The 22155-nt window shown below is 34.1% G+C and overlaps 1 protein-coding gene across 4 annotated transcripts in view; it reads right to left on the bottom strand.

Annotated features, from left to right (window-relative positions):
• LOC145276756 (proto-oncogene tyrosine-protein kinase receptor Ret-like) overlaps positions 1-22155 on the bottom strand; it is a 343334-nt gene that overhangs the window by 36481 nt on the left and 284698 nt on the right. For all 4 annotated transcript variants that reach the window (XM_080128000.1, XM_080128001.1, XM_080128002.1 and 1 more), the window contains exon 14: positions 8342-8412. In XM_080128000.1, coding sequence (XP_079984126.1) covers positions 8342-8412 — 71 coding nt within the window. The remainder of the gene's footprint in view (positions 1-8341; positions 8413-22155) is intronic.

Here is a 22155-nt window from a genome sequence, read left to right as displayed (position 1 = left end):
TTAGGTTTGACAGATAGATATACAAGTAATCATTATATAAATAGTTAAAATGAAAATCAACCACGCTTGGGCGACTCCATTCCCAGCTCCACATTTAAATCAATTCTCCCTATTATAAAAATAGCTAATTAACCACAGTATATAAAACACTCACTCAAACATCAATTCCAACTCAACGAACAACAAACAAACTCATCCATAGATCGCCTCCAAACAAAAATATATGTATTTTAAATAAAATTTAAACAAACTTAATTAAACCAGATCACACTACGATAACAAGCGTAATGAACTGACTTATCTCAACCAATCAAGTCACCTTTAAATATATTTAAAATAACAAGAACCCAACCTTAAAATCACTTAAATAAGTAACCCTCCAAACATTCCATATTTTCATACCATGACTCGTCTCTGTCTTCACCTCAACCGCTCACCCATCCGCACAGCAAAAACAGCACACCCACCTATTATCACGCACACCCCCATTGAAAATCACAAGAATATCCATTTCCCAGTGGAACTCAAAATCAAGAGGTCAACCCTTTTAAAGAATACTAAAATACAATTCCTGCCCCCGCCGAAAAAATTCCATTAACAATCTGTATGCTCGCCCAATTTTAACCCTATCCCTCTCTCTTTAACCTCTCTACTTCACCCCACTCTCCTCTTTCCCTCATCTAAAAGGCTTCCCTCACCCACTATCAACAAGAAAGCGAGCTATCTTTCTTTCTACCGGGACTTACACAAGAAGCAAGCCGTCCAACGCACCGTTCTGAATATCATCTCCAGGATTATTTTGCTGCCTATAGTATTGATTTCGAGGTCCATTGCATACTTAACTCAATGCTCAAATTCTATTACTCACAGGGATAATTACAATGGAATGGTATATCCACCAATATCAGATACACTTTGTCAACACCGAGAAAGCATTTTGACTGCATCACCCAACACACACTCAACGCAACAACGAATAAGGCTGCCCCGTATACTTTTCGAAAAATCAATAAGGAGCAATACGCTTTCGCTATATGGGAATATTATTTTCTGTCCACCTGGAGTTATAACCCCGAACGGCATTGGACTCTTTCCAATAATGGATTACCCATGTTATAACAATTCTCCTTTCGTATAATTTTTTCCATATAATTATCCACAACCACTCCAAAAACTATTTTCAATAATTGTGCTGAAAAGTAAAATTAGCGTCCATTCGCAGCTAAACATTTTGCTAACCGCATTTCATTTCCTGTGATGATATGACCATTGTTGAAAATCCATGGATTAAGAAAATTAGAATAACCCCTTCTATGTATTCCTTTTGTCAAACAATAAATTCTTAAATCGAATATAAGTCTCTATATGTTGTTTTTGCAGAATTTTAAATTTAACCACGAAACATATATATATATATATATATATATATATATATATATATATATATATATATATATATATATATGCTTGGTAAAATTATAAACTATTCAACTTATCATTATGACTTACAAGAACCAAAACTTTAAAAAAAAAAAAGTGAAGTATGCATGGTCCCATGAACGAGGCGTAAAAAAATGACCAAGTTCAGCATCCTCCCCTCATTTAGCCCCAAAAGTCCCCAGGGGACGTCAAATCCTGATGAAAATGAACAAACGGTGCAGTTTTATGCCTTAACATATTTAAATTTGAGTTCAACACCATGCCAAACTGCTAAATAGAAATACACAAAAAATTTTGGACAAATATGGAAAAATAGTCTCAAAAGTTGAGTGTTTTTATTAGCCTTAAAATATCCCCTGAGGCACACGCAAGAGTTATCGCGAAGTATAGACAACCAAAATTATATAGAAAACATTTAGTTGCAATTTTTTAGAATCCAAGGCATTATTTTTTTTTATAAACACAAAAGTGTCAACGAAGGCAAGTTTAACCCGAAAGGCACCGCTAGGGGTGAGGAGCAATCAAAGTTTTCTCGCAAAATCCGTTCTGTTACTTTTTTACTCATATCATGTTTAATGTTTGTGCAAAATTTAAAAATATTCCAAGTTTTAATTATTGAGAAAAGCGCAGACAGACGAATGAACAAGCGTCAATTTACATGTTCCTTCTCATTTTGTCGGGGGACATAAATAAGGAATAAAATGCCAAACAATGTATAGATGAGTGTCTATGTGGAGTCGTCGAAATTTAAATTAAAATAAATCACAAAAAATAGTTTTATTATCAAAATATATGGTTTATTACAAATATTAGTTTTGCCATTTATAATTTCAATAAAATATCGGTGATATGACGCCGCGGCTCGCGTATATATGGTATAATAATATAGAGGTATATATGGTATATAATATAGAGGTATATATGGTATAATAATATAGAGGTATATATGGTATATAATATAGAGGTATATATGGTATAATAATATAGAAGTCCAATTTTCATAAACTCTACGCATTAAATTAGACTGCATTTCGGCAATAACGAGTCAAATTTTGCCTTCCAAGTTGTCTATTTATTCTAGTTTACCGATGTAGACACGTGGCTTTACATATTTCCAAAGCAAATAATCTAATGGAGTTACGTCACACAAATGAAGTGGCCAATGACACGTCCACATCGTGAAATTACTCGTTAATCAAATATTTCTCTTACTGCATCAGTTGAAATTTGCAAATGCTGTTTGGGTGTCAATTTCTTCATAATGAACTGCCAAACTAAGTTGGACTCAAGATAAGCGATTGTTTAGAAATCTGCACTTAAAAAGAAGAGGTTTTTACTGTTTATTCACAGCAAACACGGCACAGTTACACGAATTTGTAAGGGACTGCTACTTAAGACCAGATTTGCCGGGGAACTATGTAGGGAGTTAGGCGACGAGATATCTGTTCACATTACATTTGAACTTCTGAAAATCCAACACCATCAGAGAAGCAGGAAGTGGGGAGGGAATAAAAAGTCTAGCGGTTCGAGGGAAGAAATGATTGGAGTTGAAGGCTTAACGGCACCTATTGATATCTACAGTGTAGGGGTGGGATTTTGCTGCTGGTCTGGTTTATCAGAGGTATTTGCGTCGAGGAGGCACTAGTGCTTTGGGTTCGTCCGAGCATTACCATTGAAATATTTGTAAAACAAGCAAAGGGATGTCACATTTCGGCGATGGTACAGAGGTTGGAGTTTGGCCGACAGTGCGGGACATATTAATTCAGCGACTCTTTTTTTTTTAACCCTATCTAGAAGCGAGAGACTAGTTATAGATGCACTAGTGCATATATGACAACAGTATTCCATGCATGTGTGAATAGTGACTTTGTAGAGATACAGGATACTCTCAGGTGTGAGTAGCCTGCTAGAGTTGTCGATTTAAAATTCGATGTCAAACACGTTATTAATTAAAAAATACTTCATTTTCTTCCGATTCTACGATTACTTATAAAGTTATGTCATTATTGATTTTGAGTAAACCATTTAAATGTGATTATTTAATAGCGAGCTTGTTAGTCCCAGCAAAAGAGTTTCACTTTGACTATGGACGGCGATAAAAGGAGGCTGTAAAAATAGTTTGCCATCGGCGCATAATTAATACGGGAATTTACCAAGCAAAGATGGATCGTAGCGATTATATTGGTTGGCAGTTTCAGTTAGCGAGAAAGCGCTTCACTGTTTGATTGTATCAAGTTCACAAGCAGGGACTTGTTGGTGGCACTTTTTGTCGCAATTAGTTCACGTCTCACACGAAACTTGGAGACGTGCCCACTTATTGAGTGGTGCACTGTTGCTGTTTTATTTTGGGCCTCCTTAGCTTCGTAGCATTGGAAGATATGGGAAGAGGAAACGATATAAATATAAATACACACATATAAATATTATATGAATATTTAGTATAATCCAAGCTAGATGTAAAAGCTAAATTATATATATACAGGGTGACCTAAAAAAAACGGGCCCCAACTCTAATTAGGCCCCGTTTTTTTAGTTTTGTCCGAATGAAATGAAACTTTGGTCATAACTAGTTTATTATATTCAAAACATCACATCAAAACACTTGGGTATTTGGACTTTTTTCTCCGTTCTACAGCATATATTCCAGATGGCCTCCATTTATATATATATATATATATATATATATATATATATATATATATATATATATATATATATATATATATATATATATATATATATATATACTTCAGAATAATGAAATGAAATATATCTACTGGTATGCAAATCCAGTGATTTACAAAATGTAAAGATGTATTATTTTATGTAAGACAATCCCAGCCAAATAAAATTGCTCAATATACAAGATAGAGCAAATTAATACAAATGTATGTTTTTAAATTTTATGATTTAAAAAAGTTAATCTTCAAATACAGAATTTTTTTATTGTTTGAAAGCAAAAAATAAAGTTTAATAAATCTATTTTCTTAACCCATGAGTTTAAAAAAATAATTTTCTATGTTTATTGCTGTTATAAGCATCGAAAACTCATGGGTTAAGGAAATAGATTTATTTATTTGTATTCTTTGTTTTCCAACAATAAAACATTCTGTATTTGAAGATTCATTTTTCAAATCATAAAGTTTAAATACATAAATTTATATATATATATATATATATATATATATATGTATATATATATATATATAATATAAAGCTGAATGTGCGTTTGTGTGTGTGTGTGTGTGGTGTGTGTCTGGTCACGAATAGGCTCCTATATGGTTGACTATTTTAAAAAACTGATTACATATAATGATAGAAGATGTATCGAGACACAGGAATGGGTATGTTTGATCTGGCAGAACGGTGGTTCATTAAAATTGTGGGGTCTGCGTTCGCGCCTGGTCCACAAAGTATGGAAATAAAAAATTTAAATATTAAAAAAAACGTTTAGAAGTGTTTTTGATATAGATGTACATTAGAATACTTTGATAAGTATGTTTTAACTTAAATAGAGATGGTATAATAAAATTGTGGGGTATGCGTTCGCGCCTGGCCTCCATAGAATGGAAATAGGCACAAAATTTAATGAAGAATTTTCATATCTATCTGTGTAAGTATACTTTGATAATTATGTTTCAGTTTGAAGAAATATGGTATAATAAAATTATGGGGTGCTCGTTAGCACCTGACCTCCATAGAATGGAAATATGTCACAAAGTTTAACAAGGTTGTTTAATATAGATCCACAGAATATTGGATAAGTGTTTCAGTGTGAACAGGTATGGTATAATAAATTATTGGGTTTATCTATTTTATTTTTACTTTCATCATATTTTGCTTTGGTTTTGACACCCCCAAATTCAACCCAAATTTACAACCCATCCTTTTCATAACCTATCATACTTTCATAAATCAGAGTTCATTTAATGTAGGCTGTTTTTGAACCCCGTCAACGACGGGTACTTTTGCTAGTATTTATATATATATATATATATATATATATATATATATATATATATATATATATATATATATATATATATATATACCGTTTCCTCTCCTATATCTTAGAATACTTGATGTGGGTATATGTTGATGCTTGCAACAGATTAAGTAATAATATTATATTATTTGGATTCATCGGACTATTATATCGACCAAACTATTATTATATTACGTTTCTGAATTTTTGAGATGAGGATTGGTTATTCGTATTGTTTGGCCTTAATGACTTTTCTTGTTACAGTCATTTACAGGAAGGAATATCTGTTTTAAGGTGTGGTAGTGTGTGTTTTGTGTGGGCATGTGTGTTTGTATGTGTGTGTTTGTGTGTATGTTTGTGTTTACGTATGTGTGCGTTTGTGTGTGTTCTTTTCTGTTTGTGTGTGTGTTTGTGTGTATGTTTATGTATGTGTGTGTTTTGTTTGTGTTTTTGTGTGTTTATGTATGTGTGTATGTTTGTGTGTGTGTTTGTGTGTGTGTTTGCGTTTGTGTGTGTGTTGTGTGGATCTGCAGGTGCGTATGTACTTATACTTAGATATGTGCGTGCAGATGGGTGCGTGGGGCATTCGAACCGAGAGGTAGGAACGCGTGAATGTTATTTTATGTGTACGTTACTAGGAGATTGGTAGGTTTTTGGGTTCAATAATATATATATACGATTTTATTTTAATCTTTATAATAGTTCATTACTTCGACGGGAGATTTAGTTAAAAGCCATAAAAATAAGTTGCCGATGTCTTGTGGTCTTTTTGGTCTAAACCGTCTCCAACTCTCTCTCTCTCTCTCTCTCTCTCTCTTTCTCTCTCTCTCTCTCTCTCTCCTCTTGCCTTTCTATTTTTCCATTATCTCTTTTTTAATCTGTTTCATTTACAGTGTTTCTGATTATTTTAGTGTTTGTATTTTTTCACATTTTTTATTGTTTTATTGTTATTGTTTCCCTTCTCAATTCATTATTTTCTTATCTAATTTGGTGTTTTGCACCTCACTATATTAATTTATATATACATAATTTAGATGTCACCAAACCCTGACCCATTTCCCCTAAAATCTGCTGCTATGATCTACACCCCCAATTGATTTCTAGTCAACTCCCTATCCTCCTCCTCCTGCTCCTGCTCCCCCCTCCTCCTCCTCTAGCACCTGAGTAGTTTCCCTATTCGAGTATCCTCTTTCAACCAAATTCTTCCTCTCTTTCTCCCCTCCCTAAATAATACATATTAATGCAGAAAATTCATCATTGTAAGTCGTCTACAGACCTCACTAGTTCGTCTCATCTGATAAGTGTGTGTCGGGTATTTTTTTTAATTATATATATATATATATACATATATATATATATATATATATATTTATATATATATATATTTTTATATATATATATATATATATATATATATATATATATATATATATATATATGTATATATATAATGTAATATAATATATATATAAATGTATGTAGAGGGTATTGGGGTATCGCTGATGTGTAAAAATGCAATGTAAGTTGTACGTTTTATGGCCACGACAAATTCGAGTAAAGCATTTTTATAACTGAATCAATTTTAGATTAACTTTTTACCCCTATTCACGTAGATATTCCAATGTAGACGTGAGATATCTCTGCTAGTGCACCCAGTACGCAGTAGAATGTCTAATGTTTTAAAGCGTTTACAAAATTGGCGGTTCATATTGTATGTTAAGTAAGTTTAATGATTGTACGGATATTTTTAAGATGTTATTACTACATATTGCGTAAGAAAAATTCTATAAATTGTTCCGAACCAGTTTGGTATATTATCTCTGACTAGCAGGGAGACCCAACGTTGCCTGGAATTTAATGATGATGAGCGGATGTTTCACACTCCCATATTTTTCTTGTCCTCGAAATCAGTGTAATCAGTAGGCCTATGAAAACAGAATATTATTATCATTGTTTTAACTCTCGAGTATATATCCGACACAGACACAGTTAATCAATTGAGAATCACATCACTCTACATAAAAACATATAAGATATAAACTGATATATGCTCGAGAGTCAAAATAATGAAAAGAATATGTTGTTGTCATAGCGCTAGTAATCATCCATTTGCAATCATTTGATTGCTGCTCAAGTTGGGGACCCATCGCAGTGCACTAGGAAGAAGGTTGACATGCCTCCATACAGTGACTTAGTTCACAATACAGTGTAATGTACATTGCACTGTAGAGAACCTTCTGTTGTTTTATTTTAATTCAATCAATTACCACCGAACAAGTAGAAAGGCCAGGCATATAAAATCAACAGTGTTTTTTTTTGTATTTGATATGACAAGAGCAACGTCCCAATGAATGTTTCTGTTTATAGCACTATTGAAGTATGATACTTGACTATTATATCTTAAACTTTAATGCGGGCAATTACATAACAAATAATTTTATAAAATCAACAGTAGGTTCTCTACAGTGCAATGTAGACTGCAATGTATTGTGGACTAAGTCATTGCGCAAACGCATCTGAAGTTTCCTTCTTTCCAGCGGGATGAGTCTCCAACAAGAGCTGGCAATTAATCAATTTGATTGAAAAACAGGGGATTTCAGTGACAAGAAAATATATGTGTGTAAAACATTCATTTATCCTTGTTCAATCCCGAGCAACGTCGGGTTTATGAGCTAGTAAGCAATATATGTCTGATTTAAATAAAGCACAAAAAGGTTTAATAGGCCGTCAATATGAAAAACAATTACGTGTCGTGAAAACTATTAGTAATAATGTTAAAACTATCCGTTTTCATTTCTTTACAGTACGAAAGGATACACGCAATACTTTCACGCAAATTTTAGCAAATACTTATACGCAAATGCATCTCGTATGTATGCAATACTTATATGTACGTGTACAACTTAAAATACTTACACGTCGCTTTTCGAGGTGTAGACCTGAGCATATAAAGATTCCGGAGCCATCCATTTCACTGGTATTCGCCCCTACAAAAGAAAAAGAGAGAGAAATGAAAATAAAATGATTTTATTAGTAAAATTCGGTTTACAATATTATAAAACTCTGTGCACCTTGCTTGCTTGCTTGCTTGCTCCGACGATCGCGCAAGTCCATCTTTTCACGAAAGAAATAACAGGTAAATTTTATCTATCTATCTATCTATCTATCTATATATATATATATATATATATATATATATATATATATATGCATATATGCATATATATATGCATACATATATATATATGCATACATATATATACATATATATACATATATGGTGATTGTCACTTCTTGACAGAAGAAGACCATCTTTCCCTTGCTTTATTGTTGATTGCTCAATTATTTTCTTCTATTTTTGAATATATATATATATATTTATTTAATTATAATTATGTACACATATATACACTTATGCACATATATATACATACATATATACATATATATACATATATACATATATATATATACATACATATATATACATATATATACCTATATATATATGCATATATATATATACATATGTACATATACATATATATACCTATATATATATATAATATATGTACATATATACAGACATATATACAGACATATATATATATATATATATATATATATATATATATAAACATACACATATATATGTGTGGGGGTGTATAAGTGTGACTCAAAGATTATTAATGAGCATGGAGAGTTGTATGTTTTGGTTTTGATTCTAGCTGAGTGCACCCAAGTGATAAGGAATAAGAAATAGTAAAGCATGCTAGAAACACTTTAACACACGTTACAAAAATATTTAATATTCCAAAAGGAGACATAAATTAATCAAATTGTGTCTACGTTTGAAAATGAAATATGTTTTTAACTCTTCTTAAAGTGTTTTTAACATCTTTTATTAATTCTTTTTCTTATTATAAGCTCTATTTCATATTTCTTGGTTGCATTGAGCTTTTATATCTCGTTAGGATTACTTTATACACATTAAGTTTTTAATATTTATAATATATTTTAAGTTTACTATTGTGGATTAACGTTGTAAACTTAATTATAATTCTTACTTTATATATATATATATATATATATATATATATATATATATATACATTATTCTTTTTTATAAATACAGTCATATCTTGCTACGATGTGCAGGCCGTTTAGATCATAATAGATCTCATCAGGCAAGAAAATTAAAAAATTAAAAATGATTCAAGACCATTTTTCATTTTTTATTATTCTTGCCTGATGAGATCTATTATGATCGAAGTAATTACATTCATATCTTGCTACGATGTGCATACCGTTTCGATCATAATAGATCTCCTCATATATATATATACACCTTTTTTAGTTTCGATCTAACTATAATATTCAAGGTGACCCCCCCCCAAAAAAACGGGCCCAATTCTAATTAGATCCCGTTTCTTAGCGTTTTGTCTGAATGAAATGAAACTTTGGTCATAACTAGTTTATTATATTCAAAACATTACATCAAAACACTAGGGTCTTTGGCCTTTTTTCTCCGTTGACTGTAAAATGCTCAGAAAAACAATTGAATGTCCTCTGTTTTTTTTTGGGGGGGGCACTCTGTATTAGGTTTAATATCGTAATCGATAGAATAAAAATATGTAATCTGCATGAATTAAAATATATTTAAGCGTGTTTTACAATCTGGAATTGCCGGGCGATTTATAAAACTCTCAACTCGGTTTTTAATTAATTACTTTCCTAAACTTATATCCTAGTTTATCTTTTTTTCTTTGTTTTGGACCAATTTCTATATCACGAAGAGTCTTAGAAATAATTTGTTTACTTGAGTGTATCAACTCAAAGGCCACTTAGAAGGTTTAATAATTTTCAGTGCAAAACGTGTTTCATTTCAACACTCTAACATCCATTTTACATATTGATAGTCCGCTCACGACATAATAACGTTGACACGTCGCTTCTAGCTAGATCACGAAGGTTAAGCAACGCCTATCTAATAGCAGATAGTGGATCATTCGGGAATACTAATTACTGTATATATTTAGGTGTGTAGGTGCTAGCAGCACGCCCTTGCCTTTCGCAGTTTCTTAGGTAAGGTGTAGCACCTGTTAGCCTCCCCATATATTCCAAAAGCTTACTATATAGGGCATAGATTGAGCTCCGAAACTAGGATAAAGACAATCCATCTAGAAGGAAACTCTGATTTTTAAAAAGTCACCAAATAGAAAGGTTCGTTAGATCTGTAAAGCAATCTTCTAGTGATTGTCTCACAATTTCAATTATTTATGTCAACACGGAAGTAGTAAGGCTTATAAAACTATCATCAGATTGCGTATACCAGTGCGTAATTTGATCTAATCTGAAATAGCGAAATATAAATATCTGCTAATTTGTACGCTTTCATAGTCGCCCTCAAATTTAAAGTTTTAGTCTAATTTCTCATTTTGGAGTATCTAAATTTATCGCGTTTTGTATTAAAATAAGAAACTACAAACCCACCAGTGCCTAGGGGATTGTTCTGGTCCAAATGCGGGTTCAACTAGATTCCTCCAAAGAAGGAAATTTCTAGCTTACATAAGATTCACTTGGAATCTCCAGTTAAGATGAGTTAACGGCATCAATTATTACAGTGTTTTACAGGTGTTTTACAGGTGTCACAGTCGTTTAACGTAAAACATCTGATATTCTAATATGGTCATCCCTTTTGGTACTGACCGCGTTGTTTAACTTTGGTGCTCTAAGGAGAATTGGTCGATCAACGCAAGTTGGGTTGTATTACGTACTGACACATTGATATACCTATGCACGCATCTATACATACGCACTTACACACTTGCACACATACGTATACTTACACACTAGCGCACGTACGTATACATGCACACATATTTACATAAAGGGTGTGTCTGGTATTTGAGAACATATATTTCCTTTTTAAAAATAATCAAAAAGACAAACAAAAACATCGGTATTACAAAAAATCACTTTATTTTATAAACTAAAATATTATTTTTTTAACTTTATAAAAAAAATCACCCTCAGCATCCATTACAGCTTCTATTCGAGACCTAAACCGTTGGCAGGCACGTTTAAGATGGTCCTCATCAATATCCTGCATTACTCAGACTATGGATGCTTTCAGAGAATCTTTAATCTTATGAGGATGTTTATTAACATCTCTCTCAACAACGCCCCACACATGATAATCCTGGATAATTAGGTCTGAAGAGCTTAGAGGCCACAAATTGGGGGTAATGTGATCATGGAAATTCTCTGCTAAGAATTCTTGTGTCTTCTAAGCCTTATGTGCCGGTGCAGAATCTTGTTGAAAGATTTAGGGCCTCTCATTTCTTACTCTATCAATCCAAGGCTTCACAACAATACTCAGGGCTTCAATGTAAGCAGCAGAATTGATTTTTAGTCCTTGTGGAAAGAAATGTGGTGGCATCACATGTCCATTATTGCTAACCACTCCCCAAACCATAAGAGTTGCTGGAAATTTTGTGTGCATGACTCTTGGAACTTCAGAAGGCTCAGCACATAACCATCTGTCATTTCTTCGGTTTACTTTTTGGTCTTGGTCAAAAATTTTTTCGTCTAAAAAAAAACAAAGAATGTGTTGCTCCGCAGGATGTTACAGTTTGCTTAAAAGCTTAAAAGCCTCCGGGATCTTACCAACCGATTTTCTTTGGTGGTCTCGGAGATAAACTGGCCTCTCATCATCACATACAACTTGTATCTAAGATTTTCATGACAAGTCCTACGAATTGTGGCGTCTGAGACATTAATATCTTTTGCAATTGATCTCATTGACTTTTGAGGGCTCTCATCAATGATGTTCTGAACTCTTTAAACAAATTCAGGTGTTCTTATGCTGTCAGAGCGTCGTTGATGCTTTTTGCGTTTAGCAACTGGAGAAATTGGGCTATTTTGTCCTCTAATTCTTTGCGAACTTTAAAGACAACTTTTAGAAATTGTGCTATTTGCAAATCCCTGTGTTCTGCTATTACTGCAACTATTACAGCCTGTCTTTTCATTTCCTGACTTATATTAATATCTGCCATAATTCATTTTCTGAAAGAAACAAAGCAAAAAATTAAGTAATAGATAAAAGAGATTAAATAAGTGATGTTCTGCAATACCAGACGCACCCTGTATATATACATTTGCTGTAAGTGCTCTCTGCTTATCTCGACATTGTTTCCGGTCGTCCTGGACTTCTCTTTGCAACTGAACTTAAGGAGTGCCGCTTCAGGAGAGGTATGGTTGGAATTGCGCAACCCTTGTCTCACAATTACACGCGCAGCTGACCTTACAGGGCGTATCCTTTGTCTTCCGAGACTGAACGGAGGCATCCAATATACACGCATATGCACACAAACTGACACACACACATATAAACACACACACTTACTCATGTATATGCATATACGTATTTACATACGCATGTACACATACACACTGACGCAGGTATGTAAACATACACATTTACAATCGTATACACACATTTACACACCTAAGTCATACACTATCCCCTACGACTACAAAATTCCTACAACTACACACCTAGAAAATAAGGCTATCAGGCCTGACATATTAATATAGGAGAAGAGGAAGAAGCTGGCAACCCTAGTCGAAGTAAGTGTCCCTAATGATGCTGGCCTTAACAGAGCAAAGAGGGCCAAAATAACAAAATACCAAAGGCTTATGTACGACATGAAAAGAAACTGGAATCTTAAGGTTTCAATCAAGCCAATCATTATAGGAACAACCGGTGTAATGAAAAAGAATTTCAAAAACTATCTGGCGAATATACCCGGTGAATCCAGTGCAAGAGAAATACAAACAATAGCACTTGAAGAGACGGTTAGAATCTTAAAAAGATCTCTCGGTTGGAGTAACTAAACTAACGGTAGAATGTTTGGTGTTCAGTAGAATGCCCCATCCCCAGCAAAAACAATGTGATAAGACAATTAAAACAAAAAGAGAGACTTATAAACATTGTCAGAAGACTCAAGTGCATTGAAAGCCTACTAGACACTATCCTCGAGTGTCTACGATCTGTCTGAATAATTACAAGTGCAGCTGACCCTACAGGACGTATCCTTTGTCTTTCGAGACTGAACGAAGGCATCCAATATACACGCATATGCACACAAACTGACACACACACATATGAACATACACACTTACTCATGTATATGCACATACGTATTTACATACGCATATACACATACACACTGACGCACATATGTAATCATACACATTTACACTCGCATACGCACACACATTTACACACCTATACACATACATATAAACAAGTATGTACACATATATACAAATGCGTTGGACGCCTACTAGACACTATCCTCGGGTGTCTGAGTTCTCTCTGGATAAGAGTTTGTCAGGACGACCTGGCATGCGCATACTTTTCACTACAAGTAAACCCTGACTAAATATTCAAAATAACCTATTATTCGCCCAAATAGGATCTCCTTAGTATGGCTAACCCATTCTGGTTTTAATGGGCAATGGTGCACCTTCTCTAAGTGGTGTTACATCATATAACAGCACGAAATTGGATACTCTACCAGATTAGAGGAACTCATGTCTTGGGATGAAGTAATACCAAGAGACCACCAGCAAGATATATTATAATTAGGGTTATGACAGCAGAATATTCTTATCATTGTTTTAACTCTCAAGGGTATATCCGACACAGTTAATCAACCGAGAACCACATCACTCTATATAAAAGCATATAAGATATCAACGGATACACACTCGAGGGTTAAAACGATGAAAAGAATATGCTGTTGTCCTAGCCGTAGTTATAATAGACGATGATTTTTTACAAGGGAATCACCACTTATCAAGGCCCGACGGCCACTGGAGGATAAGGCTTAATAGATGTCGGATATATACTTGAGAGCCAAAACAATGAAAAGAATATGCTGTTGTCCTAGCCCTAATTATAACTTATTAAAATGATCGACGACGGAGAGGAAGAAAATCATGTTTAAAAATTCTTTATCAAATCAGATGTTGTGAAGCAAAGGAGAAAGTTAATGGAATACTCGAATATTTATGTATCTCTTACAGAGATCAAGTATTAAGCTTAGGAAATGAGATTTCTCGATTTTAGAGAATTTGACTGAAAGAACATGTAACAATTGAAGTGAAATATTCACAAGCGATTCTTTTCATAAGTTAACTCAACTGTCCTGTTCCTGTCAAAACGCTTTTTCACTGAAACGCGACTTGTAATGTTTGCACTTATTCAATTAAAGCAGATTAAACGCATTTTTTTAAATTTTTTTTATTGCAAATGTTAATAACAAAGAACTTATGTTTTTATTTACGTTCCCTTAATCGGTTAATCTTCACATTTTCTTTTGAGCGTTTACAGAATTTGTATGACAAAGCGGTTTTGTTGTATTTGCTGGTTTGATAAGTCTGACTTCCGGTTGATGCAAACATCATCATTAATGTCACCTTTTTTCCTAGGGAAAAATGATTGAAAAAGATCCAATTTTGCAATGGCTATTTATTCTTTAACCTTCAATGAGGATTTAGACTTAAATGATTTGCAACACTTAAAAATAGTTCCTCAACGAAAAGAACAGAATTGAACACTAATCAGATTTAAAGCTGCTGCTAATGAATGCGTATCCAATATTTAGGGCGCCAGTCCTAGTTATCGACGGATAATACTGAAAAAGGGCAGGCGACACTAATCATGCGAATGGTTGGAGTTAGCTTATAGTTGGGATAAGATTTTTTATATAAATAAGTGAAATAACTTCCTCGAAAAGAAACAAAAAGAAAGACATTTTATTTCAAATCATTTCTTCGTTTGATTCCGGATAATCTCCGCCAATATTCGCCAATACTAAGTACTGAAATCTGAAGAATACCAATACATGACAAGTACCAATTTGAAGTAGAGTTTCAAAAACATCGACACAACAAAACGGCCCGGCTCTTGAATCTTCAATCCTTATCAAAAATGTGGCAACGTAATTGTAATAAGTGATATAGCAATACAAAACACATGTTTCGGATTCAATTTATTTACACAAAGAAAAATAATTATAGCTAAGATTGGTTGCTTGTTTTCGCTACCAGTTTCTGCACCCTAGACGGGGCTACGGTAACAAACAAGATACGGTCCCTTCTGATTAATAATTATTTTACCTTCGGATAACGTGAACGTTCCAATATTTCGTGTTAAGAATGGCTTTCTAGTACCCGTGACTTTGTAATAATAATTCTGCCAAATAGACAGCAGAAACTGGAAGTTAAAAAGAGCAGTCAATCTTGACTATTAATAGATTTGAGTTGTTTTTGTTTTACGGCATATCAACCCTTTTCAGATTATTTAATGCCGAATCCAGTGATTTTGAAGAAAAATTTAATAAAATATGTTTTTGTTTTAAGCCATTTTATATTTAACCCATAACTGGATCACAAACAGGTACTACCACTCCGGGTCAGAGTGGACTTGAGAGCAATGGCAGTTAAAGGGGGGCTCAATACTCCCCACAGCCCGCGAGCTGGTGCCTCACAATCAGATATAGTTTAAGGTCATATCTAGGACGACTATTAATAGAACAGCCGTAAGAATTACATAATAAACCAAATGAAATACATAAAAACACCTGAACAATCGAAACTTAAATAATACAATAATACAAAATAAAACGCAATGAATCCAGTTTATTTACTTTCATTGAACGCGAGACACGCTGATAAGGTTTGTATAAAAGACATAATTTTTCGAAAGATTCTGCACGAATCTTGTGTGCTATTTGCCTCAGTTGTGTTTGTGATTATGTCGCGATTTGTTTTGATATAAGAAGGTTGTTCGACAGCCTACACCTTAATGAACCTGGCACATATCATTAAGTTATAATATCATTACATAATATGATTACTTATTATTTTATTTATCTCCTCTTCCGGTACAAGGTGCTGGTTTGATGAAGGTGTTTCTGTCAAAATAAGGGGAAACAAATGAACACATATCCAAGGAAATGGCAGAAACACTAGAGGATGACCTCTAATCTGTAGTGGAATAGGGACAAAAATGGATGATCACATTCAATGCTGCTAAGACTAAGCTTGTTTCTTTCAATAACTACAAGAAACCTTCTCTACCACCAATAGCAATGGCCAAGAGCACATTGTCTGAAAGTACTTCGTTTAAACTCCTCGGCCTAACGTTTACAGGGAATATGAACTGGAATAGATACATTGAGAGCATTGCCAAGGCTGCTGCAAGGAATGTTGGCTCCCTCTACCGTGCTAGAAAAATACTTACGCCTGAAAGTATCCTGTACCTCTATAAGGCTACCATTCGCCCATGTATGGAGTACTCTTGTCACATCTGGGCTGGGGCATCTGCTGCTTGTCTCTCGCTCCTGGACAGGGTTCAAAAGAGAGTTGCCAACCTGATAGGTCCTGAACTGTCATCTAGGCTTCAGCCTCTGTCCCATCGACGAGATGTTGAATCCCTCTGCCTGTTCTACAAATACTTTAATGGTTAATGCTCTGACGAACTGCAAACACTTGTACCTCCTCGACGTAACTACCCCCGACAAACCCGACAAGCTAGTAAGTCTCATCCCTTTAAAGTAGAGATCCCTAGGTGCAAGAAAGCCTTTTACTCCAATAGTTTCTTCCCCAGAACGGAAGGTCTTTGGAACTCCCTTCCGGGATTCTGCTTTCCCAACTGTACTGATATGCAGAAGTTCAAGTGTAATGTGAACAAACATCTTTCTACTCATCTCCCTTCATAATGACCCTGCAAATTAAGTCCCTGATAGTAGCCCCCTGCTTCAAAGTGGCACTGTGCCTTGTCTGGGGTGAAAAATGAATAAAAAAAATTTTTTTAAGTTGTCAGCACGTGTCGTTAACCATTTAGCCACCATCAACCTCATAATTATAAGTTATTAAACAGTTATTTTAATAGTATTTATCGCAATTGTTAATAAGTGTAAAATAGTTGTTTTAATAGTGTTATATAAAATAGTTAAATTGTTATTAAATAGTTATTATAAGTGTTATAGCAAAAATGTTATATTTGATTATTTTCATTGGATCTACAGAAAATGTTGTTAATAAATGGTTATGTTAATAAAGCTATGCTAAATGATTAATAGTTATTTATTAATTATTACTTCAATGGTGCGCACATTCCATGAACCAAGCGCACATCTCATGAAGCAATCAGAAGTAAAAAGCAATAAAACTTACTTTAAAATCAACCAGATTTTCTGCTGTAAAGAGATATTAATAATGCGTCAATGAACGTCAATATATACCATTTCAAATCTAATATAGAAAATAAAATGAATATTTAATTTATTTTTTTTAAAAAAAGCGTTTAAAGATTTGTCCAACTGGTTTAATTTTAAACTATCAGTGAGAAACGACGTTTTCAGGAATTGAATGAAAAAAACTATGTCCTTTTGTACTCGGCCCATAATACCGTAATTATTTTATGTTCTACATTTTATGAATGAATGATATTAATTAAAATGATTTTCGTTACATTTATTGTCTTTAATCCACTCAGAGTCAGATATTGGCACGCGAACAAGGAGGTCGAGTGCAAACGTCCTACCGTTGAGGAATGGTATTGCTCAACTCGCTTTGCCTGTAATATATGTGAATACATGTTTGTTTCTAAAAGTCATGTGTTCTTTTCGTTTTATTACCATTTAACCGCATAACAATATGAAATCTACCTGTGGAAGTTTATTTTAAGTTTTTTTTTAATAATATCTATTGGTAATGTTTTTTGTATAATCTAATGGAGCTGTTGGCGTTTTCCAATGTTTATAGTTTTCATTTCATCTACCTTAGCAGCTAAATGGCCTAAAGGTTATGTATACAGTGTTTTGTCCAGACGGTGGAATTTCGAACCCAGGTTAATAAGATTGTTCCTCTAATTATACTGAAGAGCTGTAATACAGAGAAACCGTGTGTTTGTGAGTGATTCCAACCACTTCGAATATATTGAAAAGACAACAAAACTTGATAAACGGGTGTGAATCAATTGAACTATAACCAAGAAAAAAAACGCGCCATAACGACCCGTTCCTCAATCGGGTCGTGACTTGCGATGAAAAGTAGTTTCTTTACGAATTAAATGTTTGGAGTGTATCTTTTTCCATAACCTTTTGGATTGTAGTATTATTAACGTTGAGTGGCGTGAGTTTAAAATCTACCCTTTAAAAACATTTTCAAGTAGTCTGAAGTTTTGATTGGGAGTATATATATATATATATATATATATATATATATATATATATATATATATATATATATGACAGCCCCTTTAAGAAATTCGTTTCTTATCGTTGAGCACTTTCAGTTGAATTAAAGTCGGTCAATTTAGCTCTTATGCATAGATCATCGTATAACGATTAGATCGCTCTCTGACTGACGTAAATGAACATATAAAATTAAAATGTTTAAATTCGACGTTATTTAACGCGGTTAATGGTAGCCGAATGGATTAGGTTTTCGTTAGTCGAGCCAGAGATGTCTCGTGATGCGGGGTTCCAATCGTTCGACTGGTATTAATCGTGACACCCTGCACTAAAGATTCCCGAAAGGATGAAACACTAGTGTGTGTAGGTATTTAATTATTATAGTAAAAAATAATATATATATATATATATATATATATATATATATATAGCCAGTAGAGTTTAGTTTCCTAGAAGTAAATCCAATGAAACAACACGTGTCTACCAAAATAGTGCTCAATGAGTGAACAGAGCAGGTATATTAATTTTATTTATACAAACATTAATGGCTACATATGTGCATACATGTTTCTGTAATCACCCACGTCGGGGGATTACGTCTTCAGGCCAAGAACCACCTTCAAAAGTCTTTTGAAGGTGGTTCTTGGCCTGAAGACGTAATCCCCCGACGTGGGTGATTACAGAAACATGTATGCACATATGTAGCCATTAATGTTTGTATAAATAAAATTAATATATATATATATATATATATATATACTTTGTCTGAGGTGATCGCCATAAAATATTTCATCGAATGTAGTTCGCATCTTTGTAGGTAGTTCTTTAAAATAGTCGGTTGATTTGCTAATAAATCACATTTGAAAGTCTTTATAGCATGTAATACATGTCTAGATTTACCTCAACATCTTTTCATAAATTAAAATTGTTTATATATAAAATAAAATTGGTTATATATAAGATGGAACGAGAAAAAGGAACGAAATTGGTTATATATAAAAATGGAACGAGAAAAAGGAACGAAACAAATTTATCAACAAACGTTTAGATTTAGAAGACTGAGAATTAAAAATAAGTTAATTATTGTCGATCGATAATCTAAAAAAAAAAATAGCTCGGAAAATGAGATAAGTCCGAATCTGCATTATGTATGTCTTCTTTTGCGTGTCTTTTTAAGCACGTGGTCATACACCAGTTTCCCGCGTTTATTATTGCTGTATTCTGACAGACCTTTCAAATTGCACCAGTTAACCAGTAGAGGATAGACAGCGCAGTGCTGTATAGTAAGATACTCTTGTCTGCATTTACTGTAGCGACACACACCCTAGACGGGATCAACCAGCTTTCTTTGACGGAGAACGTTTCATGGGAGTATGAAATTCACAAACAGATTCCCAGTCGAATGTAAATCACCGCTAGTGGAGATGATAGCATTAGGTTTTTGCAACTCTTGCAAGACGTCGACGTCCTCCTACATAGAGCGCCTGCTATTCCAAAACGTTCATCCTATTTTAGTACTGACCATGCTCAACGCTGTTTAACTTCAGGGATCTAAGACAGATGTCTCATTCGTATAGGGTTTGGTCAGTGTTGTAGCCCCATCTGGTTATAGCAAATTTTCGTAGTCCTATTCTTGTTCTCAGGTGATTGAGTGTTTCCTACTGGCGTAAATATGATTCTGGGCCGGAAAGAAGGGCCCCAGAATGGTAGTTTCTATGCCAGTAGTAGTGAGGGCATTCCCCAACTGTCTGATCCACAGATATAGGCTGGTATCTTCCTGAGATGCTGTTAGGAATTAAACATGGCTAACACGTTTCCATCCCTTATCGAGTAATAAGTACTATTATCTGAGCATTCTACCAAACACTTTTAAGTAAGTTAAAAACACGAGCGATATCCATAATGTCAAGAATAATAAAGTAATAATAAGGGAAAATGAGATGGAAGATAATAATAATAATAATAATAATAATAATAATAATAATAATAATAATAATAATAATAATAATAATAATAATTTTGTGTTTTACACCACACCAAATAAAGAGGAGGGTCAAGGAGGATGGAAAGGCCGTGGAGAGAAAGCACTAGCCAGACGTCCGTTGGCTGACTGGGACCTTGGGAAGGTTTATTGCCACTCAAACCCTAGTGAAGACCAATGATCGCAGCCTATGAGAAATCAAAAGTAAGCGGCTGTTGCGATGACGCAATTATTTTTGCAAAGATTATCGAAATAGGTGGAGATTTATTGTCAATCAGACTCCAGAGAAGACCACAAGTTGTTCTTTAAGAGCATTTTTTTGATGATGGCTTGCGACTACTAATGAGTAAATAATACAATCTACTATATAAAAGAAAATTCGTTTATTAGTATGTGTGTGTGTTTGCGCGTGTGTGTGTGTATGTGTGGGTCTGGGTGGGTGTTTGTGTGCGTGTTTGTGTGGGTGTGGGTGGGTGTTTGTGTGCGTGTTTGTGTGTGTATGTGTTTGTGTGTGTTTGTGTGTTTGTGCGTGTGTTTGCAATCTAAATAAGTTTTAATTATTTTCGTAGATCAAACACTAATGATGTCAATATTTAAGTTCAAATGAGTTTCTTTCCTTCTTTTCACTCGTTCCTCTTTTCACCTGACTCAACTTGACCCCAGATACTGCCAAGCTTAATTTTGAACGTCTCTAAAATACAATAACAGAAAGTCAATAAACTTTCTGAATACGAGCAAACTCTGAGACTGCAACGCGGGAATGCGAAATTTGATTCTTGCTTGGCTTTGTTACCATTAAAAAAAAAAAAGGAAAAAGCACCAGGATCGTTGTTTGTTTGGGTCTGAGAAAATAAAAGAACCCTATATTTCCGGTTCCACTGAGTTGAGTGTCAGTTGACGAAATGAACGTGGGAAAAAAACAGTGGGTGCTCCTGGTTTGTTTTATTTTTAGCCAAACAAGCACACTCCTCCCATTTTGTTTTACTGCGCCAAGGATGCTCATAAGTCGTCTTAACAAAACAGTCACTTTCGACTGATGGATGGGGCTTCACAGTGAAATGATAAGCAACGCTAAAAGCAAACATTTCCTCGCAATCAATTCCCCTGGTTGTGATTTCTTTAAATTTTCTCACGTTCATAAAAATATATATTAAAAATATTTGTGCCCCGTTTGGACATCCATTTGGTTCATATTGGTTTGAAAGATAGTACTTGCTGCCCAAATCCCAACATAAGTGCCCCAGTAGTTGCTGCCCCTGATAGTAGCCCCCTACACAAAGTGGCAATGCGCCTTGTTTGGGGTGAAAATGTAATAAAAAAAGTTTGTAAAGCTAGTTAATTATGGAAAATAGTAATCCCGGACCGCTAAAATTCATCATCTCTCTCTATATCTTTCTCTCTCCCTTGACCACCGTTTTAATGGCATCTAATACAAGTAGTTTTATTCTCTTTTGTTTACCATGGATTCTTTTAGC

Source organism: Euprymna scolopes, chromosome 5 (assembly GCF_053919585.1).
Source record: "Euprymna scolopes isolate OS-2025 chromosome 5, ASM5391958v1, whole genome shotgun sequence".
In the NCBI taxonomy this organism is placed as follows: Eukaryota; Metazoa; Mollusca; class Cephalopoda; order Sepiida; family Sepiolidae; genus Euprymna; species Euprymna scolopes.
Note: the sequence above shows the minus strand (reverse complement) of the source record. Positions and strands in the feature narration are given on the sequence as shown.